Source organism: Furipterus horrens, unplaced genomic scaffold, assembly GCF_987537825.1.
Source record: "Furipterus horrens unplaced genomic scaffold, mFurHor1.1.pri manual_scaffold_6, whole genome shotgun sequence".
NCBI lineage: Eukaryota > Metazoa > Chordata > Mammalia > Chiroptera > Furipteridae > Furipterus > Furipterus horrens.
This window is the reverse complement of record NW_028327176.1, coordinates 14,415,959-14,434,752: the sequence shown is the minus strand read 5'-3', so window position 1 is coordinate 14,434,752 and position 18,794 is coordinate 14,415,959. Positions and strand designations below refer to the sequence as shown.

The following is an 18,794-nucleotide window of genomic DNA, read 5'->3' as shown; positions in this document are numbered from 1 at the left end:
CCTTCCTTCCATCCAACAAATACTTACTAGCAACCAACAGTCTGACACATAATGTCCTACAGATGAGTAAGTCATGGTGCTAAACATGAATAAAACATTGTTCTGGAATGCAAGGAATTTATAGCATATTAGGAGGAGGCTGAGTGTTTGTGTGACGAGGTGTGGAAAGACTATCACAGGAGTGGCGTGTACACAGCAGGAGGAGTGGGTCAATTCTGCTGGGGGAGGGAAGGAGGGTCCGGGAGGCTTCATGGAACTGGAAGGGCCTCATGAGATGGAAAAAATTTCTGTGCCCTTCTATTGCATAGAATGGTCTTCCTTTATGCAGGCCCCGAGTTAGTCACTCCATTCCCCATATTTCCACAGCGCCGTGACACGCAGCTGCACTCACCTCCCCGTGTTGCAATCCCTTCCTTCCACATCTGTCTCACTCGGTAGACTGAATTCTTTAAAGCCAGGAAACTTAGCGTAGTTGCTTTTGTATTTATATTGTCCAGGACCTACCTAGCACAGTGTCAGCAAATAGATGCAACCCACCCACCCCGACGCCCAACCAAAAAAACCCAAAAAAGCCCACATTGAGTGAAAATACATCATCCTCTCTCCTACTAGATCCCATTTACATGGGCTACCACAAGAACCAACTCCCCCGCCCACTATTTCCATGACATCACCACCATTCTGGGGAAAGATGCTTCACTGAGTGCTTCTCTCAACATGTCTCCCCTCCCTCCCCTCCCTCTTCCGCTCCCTTCCCTTCTGTTTCTTTGGCAGCTGCCCCCTCCCCTCTTCAGGTGCCCCCAGGAGAAGTAGGTTAGCCTCAGTCTCTCTTTCATACTGGCTATCTAGAATGTTTTTCTGAGTGTGACGTTTCAGGGGTCTCTTCTCAGGCAGAGCCTGGGGTGTGCACTAACAGCAAATCCGTGGCTCTTCGGAATGTCTCTTCCCTTGGAGTACAGATCCCACGTTGGCTATCTTCTTCCTAGGGGGTCTTCACCCACTGCTGCTGGGTTATTTCTTGGAAAACAGCATATCTAGGTAACGAGGCATGTCCTTTCCCACAAGGCAGTGCTTCCCTGAGCCCACTCCACTCAGCCCAGAAGATGTTGGTCTCTTGACTTGAAAGTATAGGTGGAAGTCACCTGGCCTTGTCACTCACACCCTCTTGAAACTGCCACTTTCACCAGGACGTGTACCCTAGTCTCTGAACTCCCTGGGCCACCTCTGGACCTAAGATGCAGGACTACATGGTTGTCTAGATTGTAGTTGGCCTGGCCTACATAGGGGTTACTCAGTCTATTTTTCTGAGGGAATTGTGTCTTTTAATCTTTGTGCAGAAGCCCAGGGGCCTCAGTGATGGACATACAGGTATTTAAAACAAACAAACAAACAAAAATTATTAACTCTTCAATTCATTTCCACTTCTGAAAGCAGGATCATTGGAAAGCTGGTACAACCTGCGTCAACAATTCAGACTCAGTCATCTCTTCAGAAGAGTTATTAAGAAGTGTACAGAGGAAACCAGATTGCATTCTGTTTGTGAAAAGCATCAGGAGACTATTATACCTTAGCCAGAAACTAGGGGAACTCTGGCAAGAACTGGTGCTTTCTCCCATATGGGACCTTCTTCTGCCTCCTATTTTGGGAGTGAGGTTACAAAACTCTAATGGTCTCATTGAAATAAATATAAGCCCTTAAAAATGCCACACAATCTCATAGTCCCTCATTATTATGGGCTATAAGCACAGACTTAAAATGGGAAAAGTCTAAATATTACTGAGTTAATGTTCTACACTGGAGTCTTCTCGTGATTACAGATTAATTACAGGGAGACTTTCTATCCAGATACTTAAGCTTAAGATAGCTATTCAACCTCCATGACAAGACACCTGGTGTATTCAGACCAGGAAAAAAAGTGCCCAGCTTGGGTAATGATAACACCGGGCATGGCTGACAGGCTTTAGTTTCAGGAATGTTTCCCCATTCCCTCCCGGGAAAGGAAGTGACATGGTGTGAGGAGCGTGGAGACTTCTCTGAGATGAGGGCAGGGATGGAGCTGGGGAAGGGCCAGCTAAGGAGGTTAGCTCCCCATGGGCTTCATGTCACAGCTTAGGAAAGCTGGAAGCCCTAACACGTTGGCACTAAGAGGCAACTGAAGCCCAACTCAGGGGTCCTTGCTAAGCACTTCCTTAGCAATATGGGTGAAGAAGAGCTGGGGCTCAGGGCAGTAATCAGGACACAGTTAGAGAAGAAGAGCCAGTGAGGAGCCTAGGGCGACGAGGTCTGTGTTCCTCCCTGGGACTTGGCCTTGTGGGGGTGGTAAGAAGGAGGGAAAGACCAGAAGGGTCGACGGGACTTGCAAGCAAAAAGACATGTGTGCCCTGGGTTAGCTCTGGGCTCTTCAACAGATCAGGAGAGTAGACAGTGGCAGCCGGGAGTCTATGGGTAGAGAGCACCCCAGAGTCCAGAGCAGCATGGGACAGTGTCGAGAGTCTCAGTGTCTTCCCGACAGGAGGTAGCCGAGATGGTGTGTGGAGGACTTGTGGATGGAGCTGGAGTGACCCATGTGGACCAAAGGACCTGTCAAATGATTTATGTAGACCAAATGACCTCCTGTAGTCATGCTCATGGGGTTGGCCTGATGACCAGAGACCAACAGGAGTGGATCTCTTTGTGGAAGCCTAGCTCTTTATTACCAGGAAGCCTTCCCACTTTTCTCACTCCATAGAGGAATGGGAAGGAGAACAGAAAAAGTTCTGAACTGTCAGAATATCTATCCAAAGAGATAAAGAAAAGTCCTGCATCAGAGTTGACTTTAGAACTGATTTTAAATTAAGCTGTCTGCTATCAATAGAAATGTGGGGGGTTCTTCTAAGAGCTACATTAGGTTTAATTTTTAATTTTTTGCACACAGACTGTAAAATGTGCATCTTCTTCATGTTGTTCAAAACCCTTTCCGACAGCCTGATCCTTTTATATCACAACTGGCCTGGGTTTTCTTCCCCCACCACAGCTCTCTTCTTAAGTTTGTCCTTTCACTGGGCTGAATGTGGGATGGTCTTCTATTTGAAAACACAAGCTGAGGTATAAGGTTCCCGTATGCTTATAACCCATGGAAAACTTGATAAGGATGCCATGTATTCCATTTATTTCAATTTAAGACCATGGAATGAGCATCTGGTCTGTGCCAGGCTCTGGGCCGGAGAGTCAGGACCTGGAATGAAGCTCCCTGTGCAGGGGGGAACAGGATAGATAGATGTTAAGTCACCTTCTAGTCTCTCCAAGTCTGAGAAGTAGCAGGGAGACGTGGAAGGAAAAACTGAATAGGAGGCAAGAGATCATGACTTGGCCACTGTGTAATTATAGGACCTTAACTTCTTTGGGCCTCAGTCTATCAATCTTTCGTAACTGGGGAGCAGGGAAGACAGAAAAAATCCTTGAGGCTCTTTCCAGATGCTAAGTTATATGAAACTTGTGATTTTCAAAAGTGAAGAACTGTCTTGTTAACTGAAGCCCCAGAAGGTAAGAGAATTGACAGAATACAGTGAGTACAAGTACTTTTGCTGTTTGATTCTTTGGTAACATACTCAGAGCAATGGCAGAATTCTGCCTTAAGCCATCAAAAGGGGGTGTGTTTATCTCTGATAACCTCTCTGAGTGGTCCTGGAAGAGTCCAGGGACTCGGGGAAGGAGATTCTAGATGGTGTGGGTTGGAGGGCTTACACTTGCTATTACTACTCTTATTATTAAGTATTATTATTTTCTTGGCAAGGGAGAATCGGGAATTTAAGCTTATGCTACCAGGTGTGTTCGCCTTTGCCTATGCTGACAAAGTTGAATGTCCTTTAATGGTTATGTGGATATCTGAACGTATCTGCAATATTGATGTATTTGCCTTGCTTACATTTTCTAGCTACTGATCTCAATTTTCCACTCTGCATCCAAAGACATGTTTCCATGCCATTCCTTCTTGACTCATTTATTCGTTCACTCATTCAACACTCTACAAAAATTCACGGAGCCCCTATCATGTGCCAGGCTTTGAGCCAAGTATTAGGAATGCAGAGATGAGGTGGAAGACTTGCAACTTAGCAGGAGGAAAAATTTGCACAAGCAGAAGTCAAACAGGCTGTGGTACTTGAATGATCTTGCCTTGCTAGAGCTCTAGAGGGAGAGTGCTGGGCTGCCCCCCATTGCACACTTAATGGGGTTGTCTGTGCCCTAGACCAAGGGTGGGGCTGGGGGAACAGAGGGAGTTCTATACTTGACAAAATATCCCATTAAATGATGACTGTGTGACTTCTTTTATATTTATATCTCTGAAAAGCAAAAACCAATGGTGAGAGATGGTGGCACCTCGTAAGCCAGGAGGGCTTCTGACAAAATTGCACCAGAAAACATAATAACATAGAAATGCAAATATGAGTTTGTATTCTTTAATAAAGTCTCCAGCCTTGATTCTGGAAACATGGGTTCCTGCTGTTAGAGTCCAGTTACTAGGTGGTGGTGAAATGGGGGGCCCAGTTTATGCATCTGGACAGTTATGAGGTAGGGGAATCCCACCTTCCTTCATTGGTGGAGAATCCTGTGGGTCACCACTGCCATCATCAATCTGGTGTATGGAGTGATGCTTAAATCTTTTAAAACCCTGGCCAAAGCCCAGAAAAAGCTCTTGGACTACAACCACAGTAAGTTGGGGTGTTCAATGTGACTTTACTAAAGACTGGGAAAGACAAGGCAGAAAACCTCCAGTATATACTATGAGTTTAAACTCTGTGCTCTGCTGAACATGAGTTTTCCCAGCGCTCTTCCTCCTCACTTCCAGTGTTTTCCCATGTACTGAGTGTTACCTCAACTTCCATTCCCCATGAGCTCACGTCAATTTAACTTCTTCACCCCAAGAGGAGAATGTGGGACCATCGCATCTATCTAGATCCTTGCCTTTGCCACATCATGGACAGTGGGACGGACTTCAGACTTAGGTAAGACCCCACCTTCCTATTGAAAGCTGTGTGTGGTCTTGTCCCTGAGGCCCTCTTTAGGATCACTCTGTGCAAATGCCCCCACGAAACCCCTCATTCTTCATGTGTCTGAGTGTGCTTGTGACTGTGTGTGCATGTCTGTGTGCAAAGTCTCCTACTGGAGGAATGACAGGCACATGAAGGGAAAGGAGCAATAATAGGTGAAGGGAAAAAGGAGGAGAAGAGGAAACCTGTGCTTAGACTGAGGAAGGAAAGAGAAGATGGTCTAAGCGCACACCGCAGCTCTGGCCCCTGTGCGGCCAGCCTGACCATTTCAGCCCCTGTCCACGGGTACAGAACCTGGAGTGAGGGCAGAGCAGGATGCGCTGGTACTGAGGGGTGGCCACAGCGATCAGAAGACCAATTCGGCTACCCAATTCTCCCCTTCTCATATGACAAGAGGAAGAAATCTGAGAAGTGAGAATGAGTTAGTAGACAAGCAAAAAGATAGTAGCCAGAGTCTGAGAGAAGTGGAGGAAAGAGAGCCTGAGGGTGCGGAGATGTAGAGAGACGCTGTCCATGAGATGTCAGAACAGACATTTGGGAAGGGAGCTGACCGGTATGCCTTTACCTGTTCATTATCGCACCGAGTAAGCAAATGACACAACCCTGTGAACCGAGTAAATGCTTTGGTACTGGATACAGCCACGGGTTAGGGGTGGAGCGAGAAGTGGGCAAAAGGGCCCTGTCAGGCGGGGGGACATGGCAGCGAATGGGCAGGACAGCCCTCAAGCATAAGTACACCCACGTAAGAGGGAGAGAGTGTTCGAAGGCCAGCAAGTAAGTTCGTGTCTGTGCACGAACAAGAAAGACAGAGATGGTAAGAGAAGAAGGAAAACAGACCACCTCTCCTTGTAAATTTCCGCTCTCTGTTCTAACCCACATGAGGTAATCCTAGGCATTTCTCACCCCCAACTTAATGAACTCATAAACCCAAATGCATGGGACAGAGGCTCCAGGTCACTCATGGACTCTCCTTGACCTCTGGGGAGTGGAGTGGAGGTAGCTTTTTCCATTCCCAGCCCTCCCCAAACTGAAGTGACCCTCTCTAAAGGTCATTCTACTGCTGTCCCCAGCTGTGACAGCTCATTCACCTGCCCTGCTGTGTGTTTCTGAACGTATAGACAGGCTGCCTCCTGGCCCAGACTGCCTGTCCCTGTGGCATTGGGGCGCTAATCAAAGCCAATGTCTTCATTATATTTACATTTCACAGATGATTGAAAGGATTAGCTTAGAAAAGCAAAAGAAAGTTGAGGCATTCAATCTCTCTGGGCCTTTTAAGACAACAGACTTATTATGTCCATGTGAATTTCCAGGAAGAAGCCTTTAATTAAAGCTTATTGCTTTTCAGCTGCCATTGGCCAGGGATGTGGCTTGTCCTTCCTGTTCATTAGAGCAGAACGGCATCCTAGTGAGGCTGCAGCCTCGCAGAGCCCATGCCCACCTTCCGGCCCCACGCCTCCTGGTGAGCTTGGGAGCGTCCCAGTGCTGCCATGACGGCTCATCCCCACCTGCATGTGACTTGGGATGCGGACAGGATATTACACGCCTGTTCTCAAAGGAAAATGATAAGACCCTGGTCTATCAGTTGCATAAATGATTAATGAAGGATAATTAGTCACTGTTTGTTAAGCGTTTTACAGACACAAAATGCTGGCGAGGAGTTCAATGAAAGAGCAGAAGCAGCAAAATCCAAAAGACTGTGCATCCACCCCAATGCTGCTCAGAGAATCCCAGAGCATTGGGGTGAGGACAGGAGGGCTCACAGAGACCGCAGGCTCTGCCGTTTCTAAGCTGTGTTTGCGGGGCCTTCCGGGCACCTGCCCTGCAATGCCTCCCCGTGTTCCCTCCCGAAGCGAACTGCAACTGGAGAGGCAAGCTAAAGTGGCACAGAAACCGTGGTTGCAGCGTAACGTGAAGACAGATAATGCCAGAAATTTCCAAATAACCATTAGTAAAAAGAGAAAAAGCGTTGTATTCCAGCAGGGCATGCTCTCGTCCTCCCAGTCTCTGCCCCACTAGGAGGACTTCGCAGTTTGGTTCCCACAGCTCCCGGCGGGGGGAGTCCTGTTCAGGGGTCTGGGCAGAGAAGAACTGCAATGCCTCCCAGTTCTTCAGATAAAAGTTTGGTACCCCTCCCTGTGTCCTTCTCCAAACAAAACAAAACAAAACAAAACAAAACCAACGCTGAGATCCATTCTGTCCTTGGGAAAATTTAAGGAGCTTTAAGGCCAATGCACAGGGGACTCTAAAATCTAATAGTTGGTTAGTCTGGCCCCGACCTTGTGGTTCAGCTTTAGGAACTGAGCTCTTCTCTGCCTGATGGGTGGGTTAGGGCCCCATTGCTGGTCTCTGGTGTCACCTCGGGACTGTGTCTACCATCTGCACACGTATGGCTTGAAATAAGAGGATACCTGCCCTCTGGCTCCAGCTTTCCAGCAGGTGATCCCAGGCCTGGCCGTACCTCCTTCTTTCACCCACGTCCCTCTGTCTCCCTGGAGTGGCGCTTCACCAACATCCCCTTGATGTACTCCGAATGGCAGAGAAGGATGAAGTCACCTCCCAGAATCCAGAATTTCCTGTGAGCAGGAAATGTCTTTAAAGCTCATGCTTTATCTTAAAATTTGTGTGTAGTATGCATTGGAGTGCAACATACAGCCATGCTAGTTTTCATATAAAAATGCCCCTCCACTCCAACCATTTGGTAAAACTAAAGCTCTGCTGATTCTGTGGGTTTGCACATTCCCAGAACACCACTTGATCCTGACCCACCTATTGGGTCCTGGCCCCTCCAACTCGCCCACAGCCAAATGCTTCTAGCCAGTTCTTGCCTGGCCGAGGCTCTGGAGGCAGCCAGATCTCACACCTGCAGGGCAGAGCCAAGATCAGAGTCATCCCGTCCCTCCTCCAGGGACCATCTTTAAACTTACCAAGCCCCTCAGTTGAGCAATTCATGGTTAATCCAGTGTTTCTTGATGACTCCTATCCATTGTTTGCACCATGGTCAATTAAGAGTTGCCAAGACCACTGGGTGGTACCACCATGATATGCTCTCTGACTTAGGGAGGGGCAGGACTAACCCTGTCTGATTTCCCACTAGGTTGCAGGCACTGGGTCACACCGTCATATTTAATCCTCACACAGGCCCCAGGGCAGGTACCACTGTCGTCATTTCATACACAAATGACCTAGTGCAGGGTGACATGGACACGCAGCACCCACACAACTCAGGATTTAATCCATGTTTGTTTGCTTTTTTTAACCCAAATCCTGTTCTCCTTCCACCGCCCATGACGCAGTGGCCCTTGCTTTTCTGTCTGTTGCATCTTTTCACCCATTTCACTCACAAGGGCTCTAGCAGAAGAAAGACGCGAGGTTGGGATGTGTGAATTCTGCCGTCAGCTGTTTCAGGAAGATGGAGAGGGCGTGGGAGGTCTAGTGGATTGAAACCAAAGTCTAAACCGACGTTTCTCTTATCATCTCTGGAATTAATTTATCTTGGTCCACCTTGTTCTCCCCAGAGCCACAGATTCTAAGGAATGGCTTTAAGAGGGGCCTTGGAGACCTAGAGAGGGCACGCAGCTTCACCAAGCCCCTCACTCACCACCAGCTAGAGCACTGGTCTCATTAATCACTGGGGTTTAATCCTCCACATTCAAAGAGACTCCCATTACCCAAAACAATATTTTAAAAAATTACCCAGGCAGAGTGTCAATCACATATTAAATACTAAGAGTTACTTAAAACTAATAAGCGCTTTTGAAAATTCTTTGAACATTTAATGAATTAAAAGTTATGAAATATTTATAAGCAGTAACAACACCATTTAGTACCATTAATAAAATAAATACATTAAAGAATGAAATTCATTACTATTTTACCACTAGACATTGATGTCAATGAGTGAATATTGCTCCTAATTACTTGTAAAATAGACCAATTATTTTAGTGTGATTAATCTTTTCAATTATTTCTCTTATGTAGTTGTAATTTAAAAGTAATTTTCTTCTGGGAGTACAGTGACCTCAGTACACTAGATCCTTATTTATTTATATTAAAAAACCTTTGTATCTGTCCCTATTTCTGGGTGATTTCCAAAAGTCAAGTATTTAAAATAGTCGCCCAAGCGATCATCATTGTTCTTCAGCACCTTGTGGGGCATTTTTAATTGGCTTTATTAGTGATTATGAATAAGCCATTGCAAAGTTAGAAAATCTCTGCCAATGGCAGTTATACATCGGTAGGGAAAGAAGGAACTGGCCAAACTCCTTCCTTGTTCTGCCAGCCAAGGCCGGGCTGTTTTAGACCCTGTGCTCAGTCTGCCTGTGGAAGGCCCTGTGATTAGCACGTCAAAGGACTTCTAGGCTCTTCCCTGGCCTCCACCCACCGCCACAGGATTAAACAGTCCCCCTCCTTTTTGTGGTGCAATGAATTCTGTGCACCCTGTCACTATTAAAGATAAAAGCATAGATTGTAGGGAGTGGGGAAGAGAAACGGCTGCCTTCAAAATCAGAACGTAGATCTGCGCTGTCAGAGTCTCTGCTGGAGATGGGGCAGCTTTTCCCTGGGCCCCTCGGTTCCAACGAGGACCCGACAGAACGTGAAATGTGGGCACGAGCCTGCACGCGTGCCCAGGGGTGGCTGTGCAGAATTATTCAGCCCTCGTTCCAGAATGAGGACATTCTGCTCAGTCAGGGGGTGCAGGAGAGAGGGGACCATGGCATTTACTGTGCCAAGCACTGTGCTCGGGACTGCTCACACAATATCAGTTTTAATTTCCCAACAAACCTATAATTACATATTATTAGCCTGATCTACTGATGAGAAAATCAAAACTCATGGTCTTTAAGAAAAATCTCTTCTAAGCTCAAAAGGGTGGTAAGTGATGGAGCTGGGATTCCACACTCATTCCAAAGCCAGCAAGGTCTCTCTTACATTGTAACAAGAATACCCTTACTCAGTGCTTACCGTGAAAAAAGCATTGTTAATTTCTAATCATTTGAATATGGAGATTAAAAAGGAAGACACAGTCTTCTGATTCTAGGAACTTAGCATCTATTGAACGAGACACATAAATAACTCTGGAAAGAAGTAAACTGTCCTAAAATAGAAATATATGGAAACAATTCTGAGCTGAGACTTCTTAGAGAAGACAGCATTTGAGCGAGCCATGAAGGAGGTGCAGGATTTCGCAGACAGAAAGAAAGGCGGAGAGGGAGGGCGCTCTTCATGTGCCGCAGCTGGAACAAAGGCTTGACCGGGGGCGGAGGGGGGGGGGGGGGTCAGAAATCTCAGTGGCTAGATGAAATCATCATTTTAGTGCTGATCTTCTAAACAGTACAGTCTACAGATAAATTATGAGCAGGAAGTTTTAGAACGAGGGAGTTAAAAAGGAGAGTGTTTAGAAAACAGGGTTCACCTTCCACCCGGAGCACCCAACACTGTGGCTACTGTTTCTCCTTGGCTTCCACTTCCAAGCAACACATCCCACTCCTGCATAGCTCATTCAGTTGCCTGAAGTGGCCTACCCAGGCGGAGCCACTTCGGTGCCAGTCTCAGCCTGGTGACGCTGTGGCTCCCATCATCACAAAGCTTTGCAGGAGGAGTCAAGAGCCAATTCATTTCTGTGCCTAGCAGTTTCTCCATGAGACACTGAGCAGCATGGAGGGAGCAGCTTTGTTCTTTAAGGCTTCAGGCCAGGTGAGGCCCAGAGAGGTCAGGTAGCTCAGAGCGTAATCTAAACGCGCCTCCACAGCTGTCTTCTCATTGACACTCATGATTAAGGCCAATTTTAGGAAAGCATCAACATATTGTTGTTCTGTCACCCTGGGGGAGAACTTTAATGTCCCTTCTGATCCAGAGCTGGCTCTCTACGGCAAATAAGAGGTGGAAACGGGACTTAGAGACCCTGATCGCTAGTTCAGTGCTCACTCTGCGGTCTTTTTGAGAAAGGCACATTGGCACTAGTTGGGAGGAAGACATCTCTACAAATGGCGCAACTACTCAAGATCTCTGGTGCAAACTACATGTAAGTCAGGGATGCCCTTTGGGGAGCAGTTTCTGCGCAAAGTAGGTGAAGATCTTAAAGCTACCACACACACTTAAAGCAACACGTTTATACCAGTGTCAGGATGCGATCAGCTTAGTATTTGCTCAATAAATTACTGTTGAATGAATGAATCCGTGGATGGATGGTGTGGATGGATGGATGGATGCATGGATGCATCTGCTACATATAGACTATTCCGCTGGCAGCCCTAAGGCAGACTACCCTAGTAGCAGACTTTTACAAGTGTAGACAGGATTCTGTGGTGTCTTGCTTGCTGTTGGAACAGAAAATGCCCAGCTTGGGCCAGGCTGCCAGGAGCCTATGAGGTTATCCCTAATTTTACCCAGCTGGAATTTGGAGCCTACTCCAGAGGCTGATTGGTTCCACATGGCTGGCCAAGATTAGAATCTGTTTGTTTAGCTTCACTCATTTCCTTTTGTCCCCTCCAGGCACAAGGAAGATATCCTACACTGCCCATCATTGTCTTTGGTCAAGAAGGCGAGAGAGGGGACAGGACTGGAGGATGCTACACATTTTTTACTGGAAACATTCGTATTTGTTCCATACCTAACATCTCAAAGCCAGGACCCACCTCTGGGACAAAAACCTGCCTTGGAAAAATGGCCTACCTTCAGTATATAATAGCCTTGTGCTTAGTCTTAATCATTTAAAGGAGATATGGCTAATATAACTATTTTTGACTTTCACATTTTAAGTATAGGATTATAAGACCAAAAATCCGGAGTTAATAAGAGGGTTGAAAATCAGACTGTCCAGGGGTTCTCAAACTGTACTTCATAAATGCCCCATGTGTACGGGAATGTCAAGGGCTGTGGAGTAGGTGAGTTCTGAGCTCCCTGCCCTTACTTTCCCCAGGGCGGCTCTGCGTGCGTAATTTTGGACTTCTATGTAAGATCTTGGATTAAGGATTTAGCCTCTAAAAAATATTTGAAGACCCGGATCTAGTTTAAATGCCCTTATTTTAGGCCCAGAAAGGTTAAGGCGTCTGTGCATCTCTAACTCTTTTGAGACACCTGTTTCAAGGTGTTCATGATGCTGGGACTGTATTTTACAACTTGGATTCCCCCTCCTTTCTGAGCTATAAAAGTTAGTGAAATAACCCCTCACAGGTAATGTGGGGATTATGACAGCCTTCCTGCTGAACACAGAGCATTACCGCAAAGCTCATGTGAGACAGTACACCTGTCTTTGCCTTTGCACATGGTTAGTACTCCACTGATGTTAGTTTATATCACTTATTAACTGAGCACCTATTAACTGTTATACACTGTGATAGGTATCAGGATTCAGAGATATCCAGGGTTCATGATATCCACAGATAGATATTTTCTCCTTTGCAGGGAGAATTATTTCAACAGCTCCTGTAAGAGCTTCTGTGGATTAACTGAAATAAGACCTCTCTTTGTGTGAGCCAAGGAAGGCCTGTGGAGCTCTATAGATGTGTTTTCCTCCGCGAGCCATCTGTGCCTCATATGAGGGGACCAAGTTACCATCAGAAAATGGACCAGACATCCCGTAGACCTGTCTGCGATCCTGGTTGGCATTTCAGAAGCCCTGTTCACCCTTCTCAGAGATATAACTTCTGTCCTCGGAAAATAAGAACATTTGCCTGCATCCAATAGGCCTTCAGCATGCCTCCACATCATCCTTTTTAGATACATGAGTATAGTTTTAGGATGATTCTTCTTCTTCCTCTCTCTCTCTCTCTCTTTTTGTTCATACCAACTGATGTGCACCTGAATTTGTTCCACTGTGGCAGGAGGAGTTAGAAATGCTCAGGGAACACTTGGATCACTTTGTTCTTCTTTGCTCTCTGCCTTACGCATCCCCAGTGACCCCTCACACCCCTAGCGGACACAAGAGGCCAAGCCAGAGAAGGAGTGCAGAGAACAGCTGTTTCCCCATGGCCCTCAGCTGTTCTTGGACCTGGAACCTCTCAAGGAAGGTAGCTAGACCATTAGAATCTCCCTAGGTCTCTTGGCTAATCCACCTTCCCTAGAGAATCAGAGGCAGACTTCTTCCCTGCCTCCACCAAGAAAGTGTTCTGCCAAAGGAAACACTTTCTGGATCATTAGAGAAAGTTAGGTCGACTCTCTTGGTTTCGTAGAGTGGAGAAGCAGACAACAAATAGGTTTTTGAAACTCTACAGCAGACTCATTGTAAATGCAAACAAAGCTACAGAATAAGAATTTTGTAAGTAAAGGGCGGTGTCGCGCTAAGGAAGAAAAAAGTTGCACAGCTGGTTGAGATCCTTCATCAAAGGTACAGATAATTTTTGCAGGAGTAATTGTGATGAGTCTGATATTTGGAGATTTGTAGGCTCTTATTCCCCTCTCCTGATGTTGCTCAAATGAGATTAGGCCAGTTCTGGAAATTGATACCCTCTCCTTGTCACGTTCCTATTAACAGGCTCCATTTCAACACATGGCCTCTTTTGGATGGTACACAGGCCCTTGACACCTGCAAGGATTGATGCTGTCCAGAGGCACTCACAAATCCCTAAGTTTGTGAGTGCGAAAACATTTGTACAAGCTCCTGGCTTACTCCCAAACCACATGTTTCTTGTACATTGCCTCACGTCACAGGTTAACTACCTCTTCAACCTGAACTGAAGTTCAATCTATCACATTATAGTGATTTTTCTTTCCTCCACACATAAACCAGTTTTGATTAAAAGGAAAACACACACACACACACACACACACACACACTTTGTAAAAGTTCTTGCAAAACAAGCAATGAACAGCAGCGTAAGGAGCTGGGCGGTCAGTGTAGCTCCCGACCAAAGGGAGTCTCTTGCATACACAAGATCCAAGAGGCACAAGATTGAAAATTGGGCCTCTACGTGCAACAGATGGCTGTGTGTCATAGGCCTTCATGGTTGTTACCGAACAGTCTAAATTCAGAATTTAGGTCTGGAAGTGCCACGGGCTTCGTTCCTGTCCACACTTCATCCTTGGGCCTCTAAGACCACAGATTCTTTGGTACAGGTGAGAGCTCCCTCCCCAGTGAACCCCCGGGCAGAGCTGGTGCAGCAGGAGAAGAGCAGCAATGCAATCAACTTCTTCCTGATGATTCTTCCATACCTGTCTCCTCTACTCTTTACAAGGGGGAAACAGTGTAGGACATTTACGATCATGACTCTAGGCGTTCTGCAGAGTCAAGGGAAGACCAACCTCATGCACAGGTGGGCAGAAGTATGTTTACACTTGTGAGTATGTGAAACAGTTTGTTCTTGTATTATTATTTATTAGTTATTGTATTATTTTCCATACAAACAACCGTAAACTTACTTTCCCCTCACCTTGTGTCTGCTCGTGGTCCATTTCATCCTGTTCACCAATCAGAATTGAGTCAATGGCTAGTAAAAAGCATCATATAAAATATGACCTTGAAAAACAAAAATTCTGTAGAGGAAGGGGGAAATGCACTTATCAAAAAAGTACACAAATATAATTACTGTGATTTAGTTCAGAGTTCTCTGGCAACAAAGGCAAGAAGAAAAACAAACAATAAATTATGCTTCAGGAGAGAGACGCCTTCTAGAAATGAACACACAATGTGGGGCTTATGCAAATGGAGTTCAATGACACAGTGGGCCATGCTCCAATGGCTTTTATGAAGGAGGTGAAATATTTGACATATAACTATTTCTCATGATGTCCCTTGATAAGAGATTAACCCAGATCATTCAAAGTACTAAGTTGTAAGTGGGTAGAGATACAGGTGAAACAAAAAATGGCAGGATGTTGATAGTTACTGAAACTGGGTTGAGGGTATATTAGAGTTCATTGCATTCTTCTATTTATTTGTATACATTTGAGATTTTCCACAATAAAATTTTAAGAAAAAGGGTGAAATAATTTGGCAACCAGAGAATTTAAGCTAATATGTTATCTAATAAAGACGATATTCTAACTTTTAAGTTAAGCAGATATAATGCTAAGCAGATGTAATGTTACACTCGACCTTTAAAAAGAGATCATCTGGGCTATGACGCACTCGACGATATTCAGAATCAGCCCCTCAGCACCGCAGACTTTCCTGCGTAAGTGCACAGCTGGTTATTGACACACTTAAGCCACAGGCTGTCAAGGAGGAAGGGGAAAGCCAGACTCACATACCCTCACTGCAGTTCTTCAGGGCAAAGAAGTCCACTGCAGACAGGCTTCGGTTTCCACTCGAGATGTACTCCAGGGCCACGCGGAACGGGTTCTCCGGGCGACCGATTCTTCCCTGCAGCACCGTCCAGCTGGTTGCATTGAAAAGCAAAGGGCAAAGCACAGAAAACAGCGGTGAGACGCAGGCCTGGCCTCCAGAGGGGCCCCATTCCTGCTGGGACTTCAGGGCCCACACTCTTCAAGGCACCTGTGCACAAGAGATGGAACCCTAAATGGCTCAGGGGAGAGACACCCTGAGAGCAGCACACAGACATTTGCTTCCTTCCCATCCCGCTAACTCAGAGGCCCATTTTCAAACCCACGGGGGCCATTGGTGGGTGCTTTTTTTTTTTTGGTCATATTCTCTTTAGGCAATCAGACCGGTCGACTATTTCAGTAGCCAGTCTTATAGGAAAAGAGTGTATATGCTTGAGAAACCCTGGCAGCAGAGTGAAGCAATAGTCTTTAAAACATGTACCTGTCCATTTATAATTATGTCTGGAAAAACTGCTTGCTTTTCAGAATTTTATCTGATCGCAAAGTCTCAGAATCCTCAGGTTTGCTATAGAGTTACTTAAGGGAAGCTTCCAAGGGCTATTTATTTACTGCACGAAAATTAAAGTGCACTGAAGCATGTATTTTGGGGTAAAAGGTACCTAAGATTGACGTGGACGCTGCAAAAAGGTGCAAACAGAAAAAGACAAAAGCAGGTCAAATGATGAGCTTTGTATCCATCTATAATCAAGGACACTGACACCGTGGAGTGACAGAGAATAAGCTAAATGAACATTTTTACACCTCACTCAGTCTATTAACCTCTTGGAATAGCCTCCTGTCACTGATTGGAACATCAAATTTGCTTTCCAACATTGATTCAAGTTTTTTAAAGAAATGTATAGTTATTTTGAGAATTTTGTGTGGAGGATGGAAATTCTATGGACTATTTCATATTTTCTTTTATTTGAAAAAGAGAATTTTATTGTGAAATTGATATACAAAAGATTGCATTACCGAAAGTGCACCATGTGTTGACTTAAAGTGTATAAGCTGATGAGTTTTGATATACGTATGCAGTAGTCTCCCCTAATCCACAGTTTTGCTTTCTGCAGTTTTAGTTATCTAATTAAATAGAAAATTCCAGAAATAAACTATTCATAAAATTTACATCGTGCGTTGTTCTGCTGGATGACATCTTGCACTGCCCTGCTCTGTCTGTCCGGGTCAGGAATCAGCCCTTTGTGAACTGTGGCCACGCTGTACGCACTACTCTCTGGTCAGTCACTCAGCGGCCACCTGGCTCTCAGACCATTGTAGCGCCGTGCTTGTGTTCCAGTGACCCTTATTTTACTTAATGAGGGCCCCAAAGCCATTCACATAACTTTTATTACAGTATTTTGTTATAATTGTTTTTCTATTATGTTATTGTTGTTACTCTCTTACTGTGCCTGATTTATAAGATAAACTTTATCATGTGTGTAATGCATAGAAAAAACAGAGTATATATAAAGTGCAGCACTACCCACAATTTCAGTCATCCCCTTGGAACGTATGCCCTGCAGATAATGCGGGAGTACGGAGCACTCGTGAACCCATCACGGTGTCTCATGTCACCTTGCCACTAGGCTGGCCTTTGCTATGGCAGGGCAAGTGCTAAGGGATTTAGGGAAAGACCAGCTTTCTGTTTTTAAAAAAATTTAAAGCATCCTTCCCTACAAGTATAAAGTGTTGCTTGTTATATAAAATGTTAAAAGTCTGACAACTCAAAAAAGTTGATAAAAAAAAAAGTAAAAGTCACCTAGAATTTCATTATTCAGAGAAAACCGCTGTCAGCACCTCAGTGAACAGCCTTTCAGCTATAATATTATATAAATGAGACCATACTACAAATGCTCTCTGTGACTGAACTTTGCCACTCAATGGCCTGTCTCAATATGTTTTATTGTTATGACACAATAAATATAGATTACAGGATCAGTTCACTGATTGCATTTTTAATGATTGGTGCATTGCTCCTGGGATTTCCTCTTTATGATCATGCTGTGCACTTATGTAGATACTGCCTTTGGATAACATCTTAGAGCCTGAGTCAAAGTACATGGATGGACATTTAAAACTTGGAGGCACATTGTCAATCCTCCAACAGTGAATCAGAGGGCGCACTTCTCCATTTGGCCGAGACACTGGAACCCATCAAGCCTTGCCATTTTCGCTAACCTTCGGTGATAAAGGTGCTGCCTAAGGCAATCAACAGTTTTTTGGTGGGGTGTTCCTGGATGGCAGTTTTAAGCGGGCCATGCACTGGGAGTCTGTTGAGTGAAGAGGGTAGTTCTGTTCCCTTTCTATACTCTCCTGTAGTTAATTCAGACCACTGGAGCCAATGCCTCAGCCATTTAATAAAAGTGTATTAAGTTTCCCTACAATAGATGCTGTAGAAGGGATTATTGCTGTTGTAAAGTTTGTTCTCTGTTACTGTACCCAGCAGATTTTCTATCCAAAATATAACCAGTACAATTAAATTAGGGCATGGAGGCCTTTTGGTTTAAATGTGGGACTGTCAAAGAAAGAAGTATTTGAAAATAAAATGTAAACAAGGGTTGCTTATGGGAAAAAAATGAACAAAGAAATTAGCGTTTTTTCTTTTTCTTCTGAAAAATAAAGGACCTTATTTTTAAGGAAAGATGATGGTGAAAGGCATGACTATTCATATTCTGCCAAAATCTTAGCTCTCTGCCCCGAGGAATGATGGATTTTAAGTCCAGGTACACAGTGGCCCTTGACAATGATTTCCATTTCTATATTGGCACTAGCCCTCTGGATAAATGTGTCAAGAGTTTTAGGAATTAGTTTCTGAGTTACTGATGCAATAACTTTTGTCTGAAATCCTCTGGCCTCCCATAGTTTACTGCTGCAACTTTAATAACTTCCAGAGCCGTTGCCAAACATGTATTTTATCACCAGGGAAGTTGAGACCAGAAAAGGGCAAGCTTATACCTAGGGTCAGATATGTTTAAGAGAGAGCCAAAAACCTCATGAAAAAGAAATCCACTCTCCCTTCTCTGTCTGTCTCCATTTTCTTTACTTACATCCCAGTGGTCAGGAAACTTGCTCATTAGGGTCTTGTTTTCCTCTTTAGCTGGTGGCAACTTTACTAGTGCTCATAACCGAGAAGGTTATGTACTGAACGAGAGTCTCCTAGAAGCAAAGGTGCAGCCATATCCATGTGCTGGGGATTTGAGAACATCTTAGCAATGATGTTTCAATCAATCAGTTTGACAGTGTGGAAAGTCTATCTGGACTCTGGGAAGCCAGAAAACCTATATGGGCAGTCCATAATCATCCATTATTTTTCCAGTGTCTTTCTGAAGCTTTCCACTTTCAGGTCTGGCTCTCTCCTTCATTCGTCTGATGACTTTGAACAAGGCACTTTTACTCTGAATGCCTGAAATTTTGGATGTTTTCTGATCAATTGTATTCTGAGCTAGAGAAACTATCTTCAACTTTGTGTGAATTTGCTGAGGAAAAAAATACTGACCACAGATTTTT

General features: G+C 44.9%; 1 protein-coding gene across 1 annotated transcript in view; it reads right to left on the bottom strand.

Moving 5' to 3' along the window:
* The window catches only part of ALK (ALK receptor tyrosine kinase), a 641,155-nt gene that overhangs the window by 153,589 nt on the left and 468,772 nt on the right, over nucleotides 1-18,794 (bottom strand). Inside the window, exon 5 of the mRNA XM_090280984.1 lies at nucleotides 15,216-15,343. Within this exon, the coding sequence (XP_090137110.1) occupies nucleotides 15,216-15,343 (128 nt within the window). The remainder of the gene's footprint in view (nucleotides 1-15,215; nucleotides 15,344-18,794) is intronic.